The sequence below is a fragment of the Strigops habroptila genome, chromosome 3, assembly GCF_004027225.2.
Source record: "Strigops habroptila isolate Jane chromosome 3, bStrHab1.2.pri, whole genome shotgun sequence".
In the NCBI taxonomy this organism is placed as follows: domain Eukaryota; kingdom Metazoa; phylum Chordata; class Aves; order Psittaciformes; family Psittacidae; genus Strigops; species Strigops habroptila.
Window position 1 is genome coordinate 3626843 of NC_044279.2, and position 20545 is coordinate 3647387.

At 46.4% G+C, this 20545-nt stretch overlaps 1 protein-coding gene across 4 annotated transcripts in view; it reads right to left on the bottom strand.

The window, feature by feature from the left end:
- Window positions 1-20545, bottom strand: part of MKLN1 (muskelin 1) — a 117554-nt gene that overhangs the window by 88870 nt on the left and 8139 nt on the right. For 2 of the 4 annotated variants that reach the window (XM_030480963.1, XM_030480964.1), the window contains exons 2-4: window positions 10670-10739; window positions 2022-2164; window positions 579-667 (exon numbers count right to left, since the gene is read on the bottom strand). In XM_030480963.1, coding sequence (XP_030336823.1) covers window positions 579-667; window positions 2022-2164; window positions 10670-10739 — 302 coding nt within the window. Of the gene's footprint in view, window positions 1-578; window positions 668-2021; window positions 2165-10669; window positions 10740-10819; window positions 10845-20545 lie in introns of those variants that run through there. The other 2 variants (XM_030480966.1, XM_030480967.1) reach the window with 2 other exon arrangements.

Genomic DNA, 20545 nt, shown 5'->3' on the forward strand with positions numbered 1-20545 from the left:
TCCTTACCTGCTCCCATCACAGGTTATAACAACTTGTCTTCATTAGCCCCCCCCTTTAGCAAGCTCCACCAAAGAAACAAGACTAGACAGCATTTCTTTGCCCCCTGGATGGCATCTTTAGCCAGAGATAAGACATAACTATTAGAGCACCAGGAAGAGAACAAGCAAAGCTTCTGCTGTTGCTCTACGTGTTGTGATAGCGCCTAAGAGTTCAACCTCTCTCAAACTCTAGGGTTGCCAATGCTGACACTCACACCAGGATTTAGCTTAATGATTTGTTTAAAGCTCTAGATAGCAATTTCTAGCAGGCCAGTAGCAGCTTCTCCAGCAACGAGCTGACTCAACAACTCTTATTTCTGAAAACTACTGTATTTCACTTTCAGTCCCCAGGATTTCTATTAGGAAGCTGTTATTAACAGGACTTCACTGGGTTCCAATCTAAGCAGCCTAAAAGATCACGAAATGGAACAGCTCTTGTGGATACTTTGCCTGAGTACAATGAAGTCACAAGTGCCAAGACTGGCACGAGTATAAGAAGAGATTATTTTCTACTCAGAATGCTGAAAAAATGCATTTACCTATCTTAATGAATCGACAGGGGAACATCTGTTCATCAATTTTATGCTTCAAGGTGAATGTTTCTTTGTTATAATCATTCTTTAAGCCACTGTGGGAAAAAATAAATAAGGTTACTAAATCTTACCTTGTATTTTAGGACTAGCTAATAAATGCAATCTAGGTCATGCCTGAAATGGTTCATGTTACTATGAATCATAAGTACGCATGCTGGACCAATGCCTCGACTCCTCTCCACCACCTTCTATCTCCTTGGGAGGCAGCACTGGGAATAGTGGGTTCAGGAGGGAAGTGACATGGGATCAATGCTGCTCGTCTGTGCCTGTCACCCTGTGACTTCAGGAAGGGATCTGCCTGAACCACGCTTTCCTGTTGTCCAGAGGGGGGATGGACCAGCTCTCAGTGTTATCACACCATCGAAGTGCTTTGTGAGCCACTGGTGGGCTTTACTTCATAAAAACATCAAGTATTTAGTATCATTTATCAAAAAGCTTAAGGATTTTTACTGAAGATGCAAGTGTAGGACCCAAAATAAGGATTTTTTTAGTCAAGTGAAATGACATTAGGTCTCAACAATCACTGTTCTAGCAGCAACGAAGTCAAACTGCAAGGCTGGTCTATCTAAAGAGGGCAAAAGGGTGGGAAGGGTTGTGGCTAGTTTCTACATGGTCTTGAAGGACTCCTGCAACAAAGAACTTGCATTTCTCCATGGCTATTCCACTTGACTACAGCTGATGTACACCCAAACGTTCCCCGGAGGTGGACTTTCCTTCTGTTGGCTTCCAAAAATAGACTAACTTCTTGCTATTCGTTTCTCTTGTATTCCTAAGACATCTCAATCTGATTCCTCCTTCTTCTCCTCAAGAAGGCCTTTGCCAATTTGCATTAGCAACTCCTCGGAAGCTCTGGATAGCTGGAATAACCAAAAGGTGTTTTCTTTAGCCCTTAGCAGTGCAACTATCAAACTAAACAAAGGAAAACACAGCTTCTCTATTTGCTTGTTTGATGTATTTACCCATGAGAAGACAGGCAGAGCAGCTGACTAGGTCAGGCCTCCTCAGCTGCAATGAGGTTCTTGACATAAGCAGGTTCTTTGGGCTTTTAAAAGCTACTTTAAGCTACCCACACCTGGGGAATCACTTCTCTTGTGCCTCAAGCACACAGAGGAAAGGAATCACAACCCAGCAACATCAAACCCTGCTCTCAGCTCTTCCATATCTCGCAGAGTTTGCTCTCCACAAATCCCCTGTGGTCAGAGCAGGATAAGGAAGGCTTCCTGGAGCAAGTGTTGGGGATTGCTGCTCTCTGACCTGCCCATAAACACGAGGACAGCTAACTGCAGGATCACAACCACAGCTCTAGTACACTGCTGCGCTATGAAGGGGAAGAGCCTTTTGGTCCAGCCTTTATGATTCCCTTATGTGATTGATGAAATCACATCTTACCTGGATAAGAGATCTGTCATATTTTCCTCATTCATTCCACCAAAGACTTTAAACTTCTTTAAATTGCAGACGTGGGTTTTCTCATATTTGCCAAACGTGATGCTCTGGACTATGGCAGGTCTTTCGAGTTTCAGGATCAAATACTGTGGAAGAGAGAACAATGAGTTTTAATAGGAAAGCCAAGGCTGCAAAACACAAGGAGAAGCATCACAGCCTTCAGACACACAGTTTCCAGAGCCAAAGAATAAAAGTTAGGATGATCCCTCCCCATTATTATATTTTCTTCTGGGATGGAGCAAAGGGCTTTTTAGGAATATTCCTTTAAAAGCAGTTTATCCAGGAAAAAGGTTTGGTTGAAACACCTATACCTATAAAATAGCATTTCTATTCAGGGCTTATATACATTCCTTCAAGTTGGATGCAAGACTTCCTGAAATCTGGCAAATAGGATCCAACTACACAGAGTGATGATTCAAACGCCCACTCCAGCCTGAAATGAAACCTAAACTGAATACACAATTAGATAAATACAGTATGTTCCACATGCTAAGAGAACATCAAATTACTTTTTCCTCTCTGGGCTGACACTATTTAACCACTGAACACAGAGCAAGTTTGATGTATGGCCAACGGAGGAACCAACTGCTTCTTAACCAGAGTAAATAAACCCAAGCACTGAACACACAAGAAAGGGGCTTTACACGTGGAATGATGCCTGGAGAAGAGAAGCTGTGTGGAGACCTCAGAGCAGCTTCCAGTGTGTGAAGGAGACTACAAGGATGCTGGAGAGGGACCTTCATCAGGGACTGGAGTGATGGGACAAGGGGTGATGGGTTCAAACTGAAACAGGGGAAGTTCAGGTTGGACATAAGGAAGAAGTTCTTCCCTGTGAGGGTGCTGAGGCGCTGGCACAGGGTGCCCAGAGAAGCTGTGGCTGCCCCATCCCTGGCAGTGTTCAAGGCCAGGCTGGACACAGGGGCTTGGAGCAACCTGCTCTAGTGGAACGTGTCCCTGCCCGTGGCAGGGGGTTGGAACTGAATGAGCTTTAAGGTCCTTTCCAACCCAAACCAGGCCGGGATTCTATGATGATGTTCTCCCTTGTGAACATTTACTCCCCCTTTACACAGATGTCCATCCCCTCCAATGTATGAAGAGTCAGACGATTTCAGGTCCCAGCCATCAGCTTCATAAGCACTGCTGGAAGAAAAGCTCTCTTCCACTATGCAGGGAAGCACCAGCAACAGGTTTATTCAACCTCCCCCTGCAAACCAGGTCTTGGAGGGAGCCTGGAGACATCCTGGTTTGCAGAACACATCGAGTTTTACACCTGAAAACAGTGGGTTTAATTCTCTTGCCTGACTGCTCAGAAACAAGCAGTGCACAACAGAGAAAGGAGGCGAATCACAGTTACTCATCCTGCTGGATTTTGTTACAAACCCTGTGATCAGGGCACAGCACAAGCAGATCAAGCCTTGCAGGACACCTCCCACTGCAGGCACTGCTGGTGGCCCTTTCCTCCAATAGCAGCACTGCCAAAGCTGACATGATGAGGGATTTGGAGTCTCTCATCAATGTCAAGTAGGGGATTTGCATGCGTGTGGATGCTTGCTGTGGTAAATGAGTAGGGACTAGCAAAAAGGGCCATGGGCATCAATCTGCTTGTGCTAAACTGCCCCATCAGTAAGACAATCCCACCCTAGAAGCGTACCTCGTATCACAGACTGGTTTGGGTTGGAAGGGACCTTAAAGCTCCTCCAGTTCCAACCCCTGCCACGGGCAGGGACACCTTCCACTAGAGCAGGTTGCTCCAAGCCCCTGTGTCCAACCTGGCCTTGAACACTGCCAGGGATGGGGCAGCCACAGCTTCTCTGGGCACCCTGTGCCAGTGCCTCAGCACCCTCACAGGGAACAGCTTCTGCCTCAGAGCTCATCTCAATCTCCCCTCTGGCAGGTTAAAGCCATTCCCCTTGGCCTGTCCCTACAGGCCCTTGTCCAAAGCCCCTCTCCAGCTTTCCTGCAGCCCCTTTAGGCACTGGAGCTGCTCTAAGGTCTCCCCTTCAGGAGCCTTCTCTTCTCCAGGCTGCCCCAGCCCAGCTCTCTCAGCCTGGCTCCAGAGCAGAGCTGCTCCAGCCCTCGCAGCAGCTCCGGGGCCTCCTCTGGCCTCGCTCCAGCAGCTCCACGTCCCTCTTGTGCTGTTGCCCCAGAGCTGGATCAGGGCTGCAGGGGGGGTCTCCCCAGAGCGCAGCAGAGGGGCAGGATCCCCTCCCTGAGCTGCTGCTCACGCTCTGGGGGGGCAGCCCAGCACACGGGGGGGTTCTGGGCTCAAGCGCACACTGAAGCCAGGTCATGGGTAGTTTATATGTGCATTTTTACTTTAAAAAAGCCATATATAGATGTACTTTTTTGTTTTTATATACACATACATGTCACTGGAGGTGTCAGCTACAAACCTCACTGATGGTGAAGTAGTAAATGCTCCATCCCTGGCAGTGTTCAAGGCCAGGCTGGACACAGGGGCTTGGAGCAACCTGCTCTAGTGGAAGGTGTCCCTGCCCGTGGCAGGGGGTTGGAACTGGGTGAGCTTTAAGGTCCCTTCCAACACAAAGCAATCCATGATTCCATGCTATATATTGCCTCAAAAGCTGCAAACAGCTGGCTGCGTGGAGATTTTTGGACTGCTACCAGGGTTTTAAACGTGTCAGACTATTCTCTGTAGCTCTGAAAGATGCGATACAAGTGCACATAAAATCAAGTGATTTATTCAACCTGGAGAGAACAAGTCTAGGAGACTTCAGACATACACCAAGCTATCTGACACTTTTCCACCCTATTTCTATAAGCACCCTCAGTATGTTTCATATCCCAGTAGTCATGAAGCATTCCAAAAAGCCAGCCTATCAACTGAAGTGTTTGCTCATTAGAAGCCTGGCACAGACACGAATGGCAGTAACTGCACTAAAACCTCAGCCTCCAATTCCAGCACTTACAAAAGATGCTCCATAACATTAGGAGAGTAAAACATGTGCTTTATGATTAAACACATTGGGAAGTGAAGGTGCACAAAGAGCAGAGCAAGCACCTTAACAGCTTGTCAGGGTACACCCCGACACCAACAAGCAGCTCCAGCCCTGTTGCACAAGCCAACTCCAAGCTTGTGGAGCTCTGGCTCGTGCTACTATTTGATGACAACCATGTGCAATGCTTCTGCATCACCCCACTGAGTGTAAGTTTTATTAATGTGCCTTAAATTAGTTCCTGATACCGCTGACATAGCAGGATGTAAATCAAGAAAATGGGTCTTTGCAGATGCAAAACTGAAACCGATTGTTAGTGGCACTGTCCAAACTTCAGACACACGCTCTTTAACCAGGCAGAAGTCACATCTCCACATCAAATCGACTGCTCCAGCTTCCAAATTGCACCTTGCAAGCTGCAAGTGCAGTCAGAGTCACACTGAATTCAATTCACGTCTCTGTTTAACCATTTCTGCACAAGCATTTTATTCGGGAGGAGGGAAACTCGTGCTGAAGGTAAAGATAAAACCCCAAACCCACAAAACAACTGGGGCTGCTGCACAAACCTACCCATTGCCTTTGCCATGAAGCTCCTTTTGTTCTCCACACTACTCAATCAAGCCACCCAGGGAAGTTCAATGTTGTTCTGCACTCAGGCTTCCAAGTCAGACCATCACTGGAGCCACCAGGATGAGCATTTATGACAGGGCTTCAGCATTCCCAGCTTCACACTTCCTATGTAAGCTTAGAACTAGTTTATAAATAGACCCACCAGCCCTCTTCTGCCTCAATAGGTTACTACATAACAGGTTTGTTATTAAATATATAGTTTCTGGGTCATTCTATTTTAGACTGGAGAAAGATAGCTAGTTTAATAAACAGAAAAGCAGCTGTCATCTCTATTCCCTTTCCCTGGCACTCATTCATAACCAACTGGTGCCTTTCAGGGCCACAGGAATTATTTAACTCTCCCATACCCATAAACTTAGGGAAACTCTTTGCTAAATATAGTCATGTGGCAGCGTTTCAAGTGTCTAAAGTTCCACTTTCAGTTTCTTTCCCTTTTCAAAAGGGTTTAATACGGGCTCTGCCACACTTACTGCCAAGCATGTGTCTTTGTTGAGCTACTGAACGTGTTCTCAGACTCTGCATTATGTTGTTCTGATCCGTGCTCACTGTGGCAAGAAGAATGCTCTGAAAGACAAGGTGCCTGGAGAGGTTTTGCTTCATTCAGGAAGGGAAGGGAATAAATGGATGTTTAGGGACTCACTTACCATAGAATCATGGAATGGTTTGGGTTGGAAAGGACCTTAAGATCATCCAGTTCCAACCCCCTGCCACGGGCAGGGACACCTTCCACTAGAGCAGGTTGCTCCAAGCCCCTGTGTCCAGCCTGGCCTTGAACACTGCCAGGGATGGAGCATTTGCCACTTCTCTGGACAACCTGTGCCAGCGCCTCAGAACCCTCACAGGGAAGAGCTTCTTCCTTATCTCCAACCTGAACTTCCCCTGTTTCACTTTGAACCCATCACCCCTTGTCCTATCGCTCCAGTCCCTGATGAAGAGTCCCTCTCCAGCATCCTTGTAGCCCCCTTCAGACACTGGAAGCTGCTCTGAGGTCTCCACGCAGCTTCTCTTCTCCAGGCTGAACAGCCCCAATGTTCTCAGCCTGTCTCCATATGGGAGCTGCTCCAGCACCTGATCATCCTCGTGGCCTCCTCTGGCCTTGCTCCAACAGCTCCATGTCCTTCTGGTGTTGAGGACACCAGAACTGCACACAGTGCTGCAAGTGGGGTCTCACCAGAGCAGAGCAGAGGGGCAGGATCACCTCCTTGGACCTGCTGGTCACACTCCTGTTGATGCAGCCCAGCACAGGGCTGGTTTCTGGGCTGCGAGCACTCACTGCCAGCTCACATTCAGTTCCTCATCGACCTTGTATTTTTACCTCTAAGCCAGCACAGCACCTCCACCTCAGCAGGGAATCAGTAAACCCTTCCATTAAGGTGAGACACTGATGGGACGAACACCAGCAATGAGAGCTGCAGAGGTTCCAGTGGGCACGACTGACCCTAGTCCTTGTGTTGCGCCTTAGCCCTGGGCGCAGCCAACACAGTTGGGAACAAGGAAAGCTTTATTTGCCCAAGTTTTAGTCCACTTCCTGTCCTGGCCTATTAAAGCCACTCACTTGTTTCGTATCACCACAAAAGTGAGCAGTTTTTAAATGAAGTGATGCCAACACCCAAACTTAAACACCTTGAATCTTCATTTTGCACAGAAACAACGATGTTACTCTAAGGAGTAAAAGTTACGTGTATAGATCATTCCTTTGGCAATACCCAACTTCTAACAAAGCAACTCATTTCCCCCCAACTTCTCACTTCCAATTCTATGACCACTATTTCGACTGAAGCTTTCCAAGCTAAGAATCCACTTGAAGAGCTTCAGCATCTGCAAGAACGAGGAAGCAGCAAACCTGCCTAAAAGTTTAACCTGCATTAAAATGTGGCAGTTTTCCAATGGGAAAAGTGCAAAAACTCCCTGTTTAGAGCAAAATGCACCCAAAACTGAAGTTCTTTTGTCAAGTGTGAGACAACACGGTTTTGGAACTGTTTCACTCTATACACAGAAACACCAACTGCATTCTTTGCACATCACATTCTGCAAACTGTAATTCCCTGATCCCTCTTTCCAGTTCATTTTTCAACACGGAAGTTTACACTGTAAAGAAATGCTTTATGTGAATAACTAAACTCTCAGGTTAGAAGCATGAGAATGAGCTGAAGCACACACTGGAGACACTGCAAATACACCATCACACTGAGTGCTCAGGACTGGGTTTGCTGAATCCATCAGCAATTACCCAGCACTTCATATTCCCACTGTTGGCTGCAGAGGTTGAGGCAGGAGGAATTCGGCAGGATGGCATTTTCCACTCAGGCAGCCAGGTTTTCTGTTGGCTTTGTCTTTAACACTTAATAAAACTCAAATATTGCCTGGCAAAATCTCAAGTCATCACTACAAAGAGGAACTTATTGCAAGCCAGACCAAAGGACCTCAAATCTGGATACCTCACATATATATATATATATATATATAGGTAAAATCTGAGCTATTCAGGTAGATATGATAATGTTAATACATCTCTACCCTAGAGTTTGGTTCCAATGACTTGCACACACTTCTCAAGGGTTGGATTCAATAGTTTTGCAAAAGCATCTTCATTCCGGCCATGATCAACACACGTACACCCTACTCCGCTCTCGTGAGACCCCACTTGCAGCACTGTGTGCAGTTCTGGTGTCCTCAACACCAGAAGGACATGGAGCTGTTGGAGCAAGGCCAGAGGAGGCCACGAGGATGATCAGGGGCTGGAGCAGCTCCCGTATGGAGACAGGCTGAGAACATTGGGGCTGTTCAGCCTGGAGAAGAGAAGCTGCGTGGAGACCTCAGAGCAGCTTCCAGGATCTGAAGGGGGCTACAAGGATGCTGGAGAGGGGCTCTTCATCAGGGACTGGAGCGATAGGACAAGGGGTGATGGGTTCAAACTGAAACAGGGGAAGTTCAGGTTAGAGATAAGGCAGAAGTTGTTCCCTGTGAGGGCGCTGAGGCGCTGGCACAGGGTGCCCAGAGAAGCTGTGGCTGCCCCATCCCTGGCAGTGTTCAAGGCCAGGTTGGACACAGGGGCTTGGAGCAACCTCCTCTAGTGGAAGGTGTCCCTGCCCGTGGCAGGGGTTTGGAACTGGATGATCTTAAGGTCCTTTCCAACCCATTCTACGATTCTATGAAAACCGTTGGAAGACATGTCTCTACAAGCTCATGTGGTTTGTACAGAAGTCCACCACTCTAATCACTCCCTCCTTCATCTACATAGAATCACAGAATCAACTGGGTTGGAAAAGACCTCTAAGCTCATCAAGTCCAACCATTCCCAGCAGTGCCAAGGCCACCACTAACCCATGGCACTGAGGCCTCGGCTACACGGGGTGTGAACACTTGCAGGGACGGTGACTCCAGCCCTGCCCTGGGCAGCCTGTTCCAATGCCTGAGCACCCTCTGGGGAAGGAATTGTTCCTCAGCTCCAGCTAAACCTGCCCTGGGGCAGCTTGAGGCCATAATATAACTTGTATCACTGCTTGTCAGCTTTAAGCCTAGGTTGGGAATATTCTAAAGCATTCCCTTACAAGAGATGTATTCCCATCCCAGCATCAGGTTTTTAAAAGCACGAAACATTCAGGATGGCTCAGAACAATGAAAGAGCAACTTGTAGCCACAACTAAAAGCACCTCAGGTCAAGAACCCACTGCAAAGCTCTGCCACAAGCCAACCTTGCTTTGTGAACAAGAAAACCCTAAGGAGAACATGTGCTTCCTGCATGAGAGGAGTAAAGGATGGCACAGGCTGGGATACAACATATGCTCAATAACTGTTACCCTGGTAGTTCCTAGATAGACCAAAACTGCTCAAGGCTATGGATTAAATTCCTATGCTGTTTATATATTTATATATATAAATCAAATTAAAAGAGCAGTAGATGCACAAAGGCATCCAGAGGATCAAAATGAGTCTTCACAAGTAGGTTTCTGAAACAGGTAAATGGAATAAATAGGGGAGTTTTTCCTCTCCTCCTTAAATAACCCCACTGTTAGAGACACAACAGTGTAAAACCCTTATCATGAATATCGAGATGAAAGCTTTGCAGCTGGATGACATGAGCTGCTGCTCTAAGAAGCCACCAGTCCACACTAGAGATTTCAATACCCTTTCAAAGCAAAGCAGCAAGATTGACCTAGGCAGATACTCAGTGAGAGTCATGAGAAATACCTGGCTTAAATAAGGAGATAAGCAAAAGAACTTTGCATGAGAGGGACAGTGCCCAACACTCAACATCAGTGTCTTAAAAACATTGAGAACAAGCATCAATTCAAGGCCAGGTTGGACACAGGGGCTTGGAGCAACCTGCTCTAGTGGAAGGTGTCCCTGCCCGTGGCAGGGGTTGGAGCTGGAGGAGCTTTAAGGTCCCTTCCAACACAAACCAGTCTGAGATTCCCAAACAGGACCAGAGGAATAAGGTATATATGTAGCATAAAGAGAATGATAACACATCTACTGGAGGAAAAACAAATAAGGATAATAACATTTTTCTGGCTAATCAAATTAACAGTGGAAAAGCAAATTAGAGGCTAAAAATCAATCTAAATCTTACTTCAACAAGCAGAAGAGTTGACCTTCATATCTCTTTAAACAGAGTCTACGTTTCTAAATGTGCTATTAGGAGAAACAAACACAAGCTCCTTAGATCCAGGACCGAAGGCCAGAAATCTCCAACAGCTTCCAGCAGCACTGGCAAAGGGGGACCCACACGCCTCATTAGCAGCTTAATGCAGCTGGAAGGTGGAGGATTTCCAGCACGACTGTGATTGTCAAGGATGAAACATGAAGCTTCCCCCTCAGAAACCAAGCGTTTGGTGAAAGATCACAAATAAATAGCTGGAAATGTAAATACCTCATGTAGCACTTGAGAGAGAGAAGGTAGCCCATAAAGGCTGTCAGCAGAAACAGCCTGTCTCAACAGCATTCCAGTCTATATCAAGTTGTACAACATGACTATGGAGTTGCAGAGATTCAGATGCTTACCTGGGGAGGGTAATTGCTTTCTGAAGACCATCTTGAGGATTGATCATTGGGCTTATCCACCAAGATATTCCTAAAAGAAAAAACAAGAAGCCAGAAGTCATTTAAGGAAGAGCCACGTTGTCTTTGAATCTCCAATAAGTTGTATCATACATGCAGCTCAGGAACACTGGAACTAGATGATCTTCAGGTCCTTTCCAACCCTAACTATTCTATGATTCTCATGCAACTACTTACACCTCAGAGCAGAGACTAAGGTTCTCCCCCTCTTATTAGAGGTTTTCTACATTGCTGTTTTACAGGACCCATCCAAATCCGCCTCCAAAACCTCGTGGTTGTGAAACGGAGCTCCCAGTTGCAAAAATCAAAGCCAAATTGTGAAATCAATGTAAACCAGACGAATTGACGTAGGCTCCAGTCCACAGTGAAGTGGAAAAAATGGGCTCATTCACCTCAGTGGGAGAGGAACTTTTCACTAAGGTTAAAATGATGAGCAGTAAACTGGGATTGAAAGCCAAACACTGCTCTTTACTAGACTGGCGAGACTGGAATGGAGAGAGGGCTGCAAACATCCTTAAGAGCGTGGAAGATGACCATCCAACTCCTGCCAACTTCTAACAAGTATTTTTCCTGTGAGCTACAAGCCTAGAACAAGAAGACAGGAGAAGTTCAACTCTTTGACCCAGCAAAATCACCTCTGAGGTGCTTTCTTACAAGTTTAGGTAATTCACATGAATTCAGAATAGGTTCCTTGGCTGAAATGAAATGTATTAATTTTAGAAGGATGTGGAGCGGTTGGAGCAAGGCCAGAGGAGGCCACGAGGATGAGCAGGGGCTGGAGCAGCTCCCGTATGGAGACAGGCTGAGAACATTGGGGCTGTTCAGCCTGGAGAAGAGAAGCTGCGTGGAGACCTCAGAGCAGCTTCCAGTGTCTGAAGGGAGCTACAAGGATGCTGGAGAGGGACCTTCATCAGGGACTGGAGTGATAGGACAAGGGGTGATGGGTTCAAACTGAAACAGGGGAAGCTCAGGTTGGATATAAGGGAGAAGTTTTTCCCTGTGAGGGTGCTGAGGCGCTGGCACAGGGTGCCCAGAGAAGCTGTGGCTGCCCCATCCCTGGCAGTGTTCAAGGCCAGGTTGGACAGGGCCTTGGGCGATATGGTCTAGTGTGACGCGTCCCTGCCCATGGCAGGGGGTTGGAACTAGATGATCTTAAGGTCCTTTCCAACCCAAACCAATCTAGGATTCATCACAACAGTCAGATGAGGGATCTGCTTTTCCCTCTCCTATAACCATGTGGCAAAGCTCACCTCCCGGATTAAACTAAAATACATATATAACTAATATATATCTATAATTATGGATGTGGAAGCGAAGCATCACCTGCTGGACAAGACTTAGGAGCCTTACCCCCTCTAACTAACAAACTTGCCAGCTTGTAAAACTTGTGTAGCAAGAAGGAAGCCATCATCAAAGGGCTTATGCCATCTCCATCTGCTGTGTAGGAGGAAAAGAACATGAGCATCTGGATTCCTATAAAGAACTGGAAGAAAAAGTGCTCGTATAAAAGCTCAGAAGGGAAAGAGGTTAAGTCAGAGGTTGAGCATTAACAGACAGGGATATTAGCTCGCTCTTTCCACGCTGGGCAGACCAGGATCACCACAGTAGCAACGGTATCCAAGCAGTCCTGTGCTGTGACAAGGGGAGAGCAAGGAGCCAGAGCAGGGCGGCCCAAAAACATACACACATTGAGAGCTGGCTGAGATGCATCAGGATATTTATACAGCACAGGAACAAAACTCAGGTTCCCTCTCCCTTTAGCTGGTTTCCATCATAGCAGGGTGGTTATTATCGCAGCCATGCAGCTGGTTTAGTCATGTTTATTCAATGTGTTTGAACACTGCTCTCTTGCTCTGACGCCATCAAAAAGGGAAACATCATCATTAAACATCATTTCTGCACAATTAAACATCCAACTACATCTAGTTTGCAGCATGAAGAGGCTTAACTCCAAAAGCAAACCTAGCTGCTGTCTTTAGTTGTAACAGGGACAACAGGAACCCACCAAGCCAGAGGGAACTGAAGTGTTCAAAACCAAGTAGCCGAGGCCCTCAGTGCCATGGGTTAGTAGTGGCCTTGGCAGTGCTGGGGAATGGTTGGACTTGATGAGCTTAAAAGTCTTTTCCAGCCCAGTTGATTCTATGATGAGACACAGATTTCCAATCAAAGTTGCCACTCTCAAAGCTAAGTCATCACTAGAAACCAGAACACGCTGGTTTGGAGAACAATCACACCTGCAGCCTCCTATACGATGCCACAGGCAAGGCAAAAAGATGGGTTTTAATTCCTTCACACCATTTAATATCTGGAGAGAGGAAAAACTGCTGTACTTGAAGATTTGTATCACATTAAATACTTAAGGGACGTGAAGGCAGATAAAACCAGATAACACCATGTGGCTTTTCTCCTTTCTTGAACTTCATCCTAGCACGCGAGAAGACAACTCACCCTAGAGAAAAGTTTCATTTCTGATGCTATCCCATTTGTTTAAACAACAGATAAAGCTCTTCATCTGTTGAGCAACATTTGCAGGAATTGGCACGGGTACATGGTCAGATAATGCCCTGCTGGAAAGAGGCATTTTATAACTGGGACAGATCCCAAAGATGGTATTTTTAGCAGTAGATTTGTTTGCTTCTCTGGGTCAAAGAGCAGTTTGCTACAACCAAAGAGGACCTCAATCAGGACATTGAGACAAGATAAAATCCTTCTGTAGGGAGAAGGGGAACAGGCGGCTCACCCGAAATTAGGGCTGAAAAGCAATTGAAAAGACGAAGACAGCAGTGTCAATGGAGTTCTAAACGTTTAAACACACATGGTTTATTATTTTATTAAGATTAAACAAACATGGAAGGCATGAGTCCATCTGTACAAAGCCAATTTATTGTGCTGGTTTAGGGAAATTTATGGGCTTGGAGAAATTCGAGCATTCCAGCAGTCATGAGATAGTAAAAAGCAACTGCGTATCCCAAGGACAGATGCTGGTTTCTATGTCAAGCCCTTTCTGGGGACATCACAAACCTCACACGCAGTACCTGCAGGTCCTATATTACACCTCGATTAATATCTGAGAAACTTTAGAAGAGAAAATTCCATTAACTCCATGACTTTCCCTGGAATTTGCACAGGGCATTAAAATAAGGTATTTGTAAGCCCGTGAGCTACCACAACCACCAAATAGTTTTATGCAAGTTCTTCCTGTGAAGAAAAGCAACCCATTAAATGTGGTTGGGGAGAACTCATAACCATCAACTGCAGATCCAAGATCTAGTCTAGCATCCACCTACAATGCCAAGAGGGACCATTCCATCCCCTCGTGCCCGATCCTCCCCCTCCTCATACCTATAATAAAGAGCAGCATAAATAACTCCTTCAGTCAGATTTGCTCCAATTCAGCTTCCTACTGGTGCCAGCACAAAAGGAGGAGGAAAAGAGGAGCAGCAGGATCTGGATGAGGGGTCCATAAAGGAGAGAACTCCCAATCTCCAACACAGGCAAGTAGCTACTGAAGAACTTGGATGTCGTGGTAGCTCTGCTGCTTTGTGGGGAATCCTGTGCTAAATACTAAGCAGAAAGAGCTGGTTTCTTTGCAGCACAAATAATAACATGTCCAGAGGCACTGCTGCGCCTTAAATTCATCACCCAGCTTCCTTCCCAGCTATTAGCAGCTAAACCTTTCTTGTAAGCATTCCCTTATGGAGAATGCGGCTGCCTTATGGAGAAAGCCCTCTTGGCAGAAGCCACTGGAAGTTTCTTTCCTACCCTGCAGACACCGGTCTTGCAAGTGCTGGAAGGAGATGAGTTTCTCCTTTTGCCAACCCAGAAACCATCGTATCCGTTGTACCAACTGCTCTCTGCTGGAGTTGGAGGGATGTCCCCATACTTGGTGTTACCAAAGGACTTCTCTGTGCAAACAGCTCCGTGGTTTCAGGCACGACAGTCACTAAGGGAGAGTTTTCCTTTGCTTCGGTGGGGATGGGAAGGGAGGAATAAGATGACTTTGCAGAATACACTCAAAAGGAGGCTTAAGGCTGCTGTAATTTGCATCTAACCTAAATATTTTCATGAAGCTGCTGTTCAAGAAACCCATGACTTTAGGAACGAGTCCTTCCGAATAAACAAATCCAAAACACCAGCTTTGCTTGGCACATTCAGACTGCTCTTCAGAGAGCAGCTGTGCAGGAAAGGGCTCCGAGAGGACTTGGAACTCAGATACAGCTTGTGGAGAGGAGGTACCACAGCATTACACTGCATTTGGAGTGCTACAGAAACCCAGCCTGGCTGAAAATGGCCAAAGTGCTTCCTCCGGGGTTGTCCGTGGGATGCTTCCTCATTCTTCCTTACAACCATCCCAAAACAGAGCAGCAAGAAGCCAGCAACTAGAACGCACTAAAATCACCACTAATTCACTTTGCAGAGGGCTGCAAGATGTGGTGGATCAACTATTCCAAGCATGCGGAGGCATCACACCAGCCAGTACAAAGCATCAACACCACAGATACTCCTGCCCAGCCTAAATGACACTGGAATGTACACACAAGAGAAAACAAGGCAGGGGGGGAGAAGGGAGAAACACCACCAGCAAAAAGCCCAGTCCATGGATCTGGAAAGAACTATGGAATTTTCCCCTCACACAACTCCCATAAACTTACTGCAAGTGATGCTGCCTTCAAACCACATTTTAAAAAGCTCAATGGACCAATGGCTCTGCCCTAAAGTAGTGCACAAAAAAAAGCTTTACAGATTTTGTTATGAAGTTTCTCTCCTTTCTATCGGAAAAGTTCTTTGCTTCAAACAGCCGAAGGGCATAAAAACATGAACATTCCTTTGCTGAGACACTAAAACATGCACAAGTATTACGCAGCGCACAGATATAGTCAGGAAACAAGGGGGGTTGAGTTTGGTTGCCTTAAAGAAGCCTTAACTAGGGGGGAGTGAAAAGAGAAGCACTTTTTAACCTGTGTTACTGCAATGTCTGCAGCAGTGTCACTGTGTGGTTAAGCAGCAGGTTGGTTTCTAGTCAAGGCCTCTGAGTGTCCCTGGGCTGCAGTGATGAGAGGCAGCTCAGAAGAACCAAAAGGAAACTGTTCATTGAAAGAAAGTGAGAAACTGGTTTGAACAGAACGATCTCTAGGCCAGAGCTAAGGGATACCTGGTTTGTTGTCCAACAGAGCCAGCTGTGACCCGATAAGTGTGTTTCTGTAAGGTGATTTCTAAAGCAATCGGTTTATTTTTCTATGATGCACTTGCTTTGCTGTTTTACCTTCGACAGAATCACAGAATCAACTGGGTTGGAAAAGACCTTTAAGCTCATCAAGTCCAACCATTGCCCAGCACTGCCAAGGCCACCACTAACCCATGGCACTGAGGCCTCGACTACACGGGGTGTGAACACTTGCAGGGACGGTGACTCCAGCCCTGCCCTGGGCAGCCTGTTCCAATGCCTGAGCACCCTCTGGGGAAGGAATTGTTCCTCAGCTCCATCTAAACCTGCCCTGGGGCAGCTTGAGGCCGTTTCCTCTTGTCCCATCCCTTGTTCCTTGGGAGCAGAGACCAGCCCCCTCCTGGCTCCATCCTCCTGTCAGGCAGTTGCACAGAGCGAGAAGGTCCCCCCTGAGCCTTCTCTTCTCCAGACTAAACCCCCCCAGGTCCCTCAGCCGTTCCTCATCACACTTGTGCTCCAGGCCCTGCACCAGCTCCGGTGCCCTTCTCTGGCCCCGCTCCAGCACCTCAATGTCTCTCTTGTAGTGAGGGGCCCAGCACTGAACACGGGGTTTGGGGTGCAGTGTTCAAGCCAATGGCACAGGGGATGCACGTGTGAACCTCTGCCAAGGAGCTGGAAGCAAGTTTGAGCAGTAAAGTGGCAAATCTCATGACAACACAGTATTTCAAACCGCACAGATTAACTGTGCAGTTTAACCACGGCTGCACCCATGTTTAACTCGAGCTTTGTTTTACCATGCAGGAAGTGCTGCTGTACTTCCCAGCAGCAGGGTTAGGAAGCCCTGTGCTTTAAAATATGCAAAACTAAAACCCAAACACTGAACCAGTGTTAAAACTCAAACTCCACAGCCATCAGGAGGCTTATACCCACAGCCCATCCATTATGGTGTATGGCCACTGCCTGGGGAAGCCCTGTGCTTGTATTGTCTTGGTGCGCTTCACAGCAAGTGAAACTTGACTTCCAGAACCGTGTTGGGGTTTGTGGTTAGTTTTGCCTCCTAGAATTGTTCTGATCTGGTTGTTATCCATTAGAACAGGCAGATTTATGGGATTTTTAGCTTTAGTACACAAATTCTACAGTATCTTTTCATCTGGTGTTACTCAAGGCCAGGTTGGACAGAGCCTTGGGTGACATGGTCTAGTGTGAGGTGTCCCTGCCCATGGCAGGGGTTGGAACTGGATGATCTTAAGGTCCTTTCCAATCCAAACCATTCTGTGATTTAAAGTGAATTCAGAAACAGACTTACCAGATCACAACTGACTCCACTGCACAACCAAAACAGGTATCACACAGCTTTATAACACACAAACTGCTTCTTACCCATGAAACGACACTGCCGCAGCCATTCCCAGCCACACCAGTTAAGAAGGACTTTGGATTCTCTCCCCCCACCCAGATAAGACTTCTCTAAACAAAATATTTTGATTCCTCAGAGCTTCCTCCTGACACGCCAGGAATGAAATGTCACCCAGAGTGACTAAAACTGCAGCAGGGTGATGAATTGCCAGCAAGTCATCAGAGCCTGCTGCATAACTTCCATTCCAGTGACACCCAGGCACCCTAAATCACGGATTAAACTTATCACTGTATCCCAGCCAGAGCTCCCCAGCTCCAGGGTGGTTCTATCCCTGTTAGCACAGAGGAAAAAGAAATTGGAGGAGAAAAACTAAAGGCTTATTCAGGTATGTTGGTGACCACAGTAACTTCACACGTTGCTCATGGTCACCAGCCTAAATGTTTAGGGACGATAGTTTAGATGTGATTTAACTGGTGAGTGAGGCTGAGCATTTAAGCTTAAACTTATCAGGGTTTGTTCTCTCTCTACAGCAGCCTTGGGTTTAAATTTAAGAGCTGTTAGATCACTAAACCAGATCTTTTCCATGTACTTTATTTAATGTCTAGCTGCTTTTGGAAAAGAACTTAAAAATACTGATGTCCTTAATGAGTTTACATTAGTGAATATTTATTCATGTTGTATCAATGCATTTATTATATAGAATAATCCCAGCCTGGTTTGGGTTGGAAGGGACCTTAAATCTCCTCCAGTTCCAACTCCCTGCCATGAGCAACATTCCACTGGACCAGGTTGCTCCAAGCCCCATCCAACCTGTTGTTATTATACATTTATTATCTGGAATCACTTCTTTTGCTCATTTCATGCCCAATGGGCATTTGTCCATGTCTAAGACACAAGGATAGCTGAAATCCAGCCTTTTCAGCAACCCATAAAGCACTAACACAAGTGACACGGCGCGCACTCAACTGAGCCTAGATGAGGTTCCAAGAGGTTCCCCGAGCACAAATAAATCCCTGGCTTAATAAAATGCCCAAGAATAGCACAAATTCTACCCTTCAATATTCCAGGGAAAAGTCAAAAAGATTAAATTCTGCAGCTGATTGGATTTGGAGCCAACAAATAAAACACTGCAGTAAAATCTGCTGGAGCTGAAGCCATCACGAGCTACGGCCACTTCATAACAAAGTTCAGGTTTCGTTTTAAACAAACGTCACATCGTGCTGGGGAAACAGTTTTGGACTGAAGGGACCTTAAAGCTCATCCAGCTCCAATCCCCTGCCATGGGCAGGGACACCTTCCACTAGAGCAGGTTGCTCCAAGCCCCTGTGTCCAACCTGGCCTTGAACACTGCCAGGGATGGGGCAGCCACAGCTTCTCTGGGCACCCTGTGCCAGCGCCTCAGCACCCTCACAGGGAACAGCTTCTGCCTCAGAGCTCAGCTCAATCTCCCCTCTGGCAGGTTAAAGCCATTCCCCTTGGCCTGTGCCTACAGGCCCTTGTCCCAAGTGATCCACAGATGTTCCACAATACTGGGGGAGCAGCGCTGCTCCCCCTCCTCATTTCCAAAATCAGGTTTCCTGGAAAGCCCCTTCACCAGAAGATCAGAGGAAAGTGATACCTAACACACAGCCATGTAAATCCCTGTGCTGTGTTTTGGGAGCATCACAAGCTTGGTGGAGTATTTTTGTTTGACTAAAGCACATATGGAAACGTTTTACAAAGGCCCGGAAGGAGATTTGGGTCTTCCATGATTTCACAGCATTCCAACGATGCTCTTAGATGCCACAACGTCAGGAGTATTTCCACTCAACAGCAGAATCCATACAAACAGAGTGATTACATCTAAAGATGAGGAATTCCTCATGGGAGCCATAAACATGGCTTTAATACTCATCAGCACTGTAACTTCTCACTCAGTAAGAAGTTCACCCCAAAATGATGCCTGTAAGAGAATTTCTGTTTGATAAAGAGACTGAAGCTCCCTCATGCCCAAAGGAACGTCAGGAATTGAGCTTTGTCCCTAAAAACTCTATGGAAAATGCCACATGGTTCCAGGTGGGACAATCTTCACTGTGTTCACTTTCCTTTAGAGATCAAGGCTCTCTTACTACCAATGCATCTCCAGCCAGAGAATCCAGAAGAGAAAACACTGACCTGGGAAGAATAAAGGAATATCAGCCTGGCCTTAAGCACTGGTTACTTGAGGAATTGTGTTACAAGTCCGACACATTTGTCCCTGGAGCTGCATTAGGGAATAATTCCTTATGTTGAGGCAATATACACAATTCCTGCTAAAGGATCCCCCAGTTCCCAAGCCAACATCACTTTCAGACTCGGCATCTTCCAAACCCTGTACCAGAAAGCAGGATTTTTAGGAGACAAAATGCAATAACGCGTTGTCCTGAAGGAGGGGGGTAGGAACTCATTGAGCAATTCCTTACTCACAGGTCAATTGAATACTCCAAGTTTTCTTCTTCTATTTTAACCCCCTTGTGTTAAGAGCATCTCTTTACTACCACAACTTCCAAATGTAGAAGAGGGGAGGAAATGCAGATCTAAAGAGTTTCCATAAGGACCAAATGCTGCTTAAAGTATGTACCTAAAGAAAAGCATCCAAAAAGACACAGATCATGCCTGAGCAGTGGTTTTCAGGCACCTTCCCAGAGCTGGAGAGTGACATTATGAACCCAGAAGTTAAACAGAGGGGCAGAAAAAGGCAGAGAGGGCTGAGGAAAACACCACCAAATCCAAAGGGAGCAGTGGGTAATCTTCCTTCATTACCAACTCCTGTCCTTTTCCACGAACTGCAGGACACGCCAGCAGAGGAGGAGCAAGTGCTAGAAACCAGTTTGCAGTTTGGATGCACACACGCAGGCTGCTGTCCTCCACTTCAATATAGGGTTGTGCTCCATGATTTAAATTGATCCAGGAAATAATTTCTCCAACATTATGCAGACTGAGTTTCAAGTAATGACTAAAATAGCAGCTACCTAAGGCAACAAACCATTCTACATCTTCAGCACTCCCTCTTCTCCTTCCAGGAACTAGTATGTTATTAAACCCAGACCCAGCTGAACTTACAGCTAAATGTTCCTACACAATTCAACAGGCCACAGACAAAAAAGCAAAACTACATTTGGTTCTACAAGTTTATATTAATGTGCAATTCAAGTAAGTCAAGCACTGGTTTGCTTTGGAAGTTTGGAGCATAGAATCAGAGAGTAAATTTGGGTTGAAGGGAGCTTAAAGCTCATCCAGTTCCAACCCTCTGCCACAGGCAGGGACACCTTCCACTAGA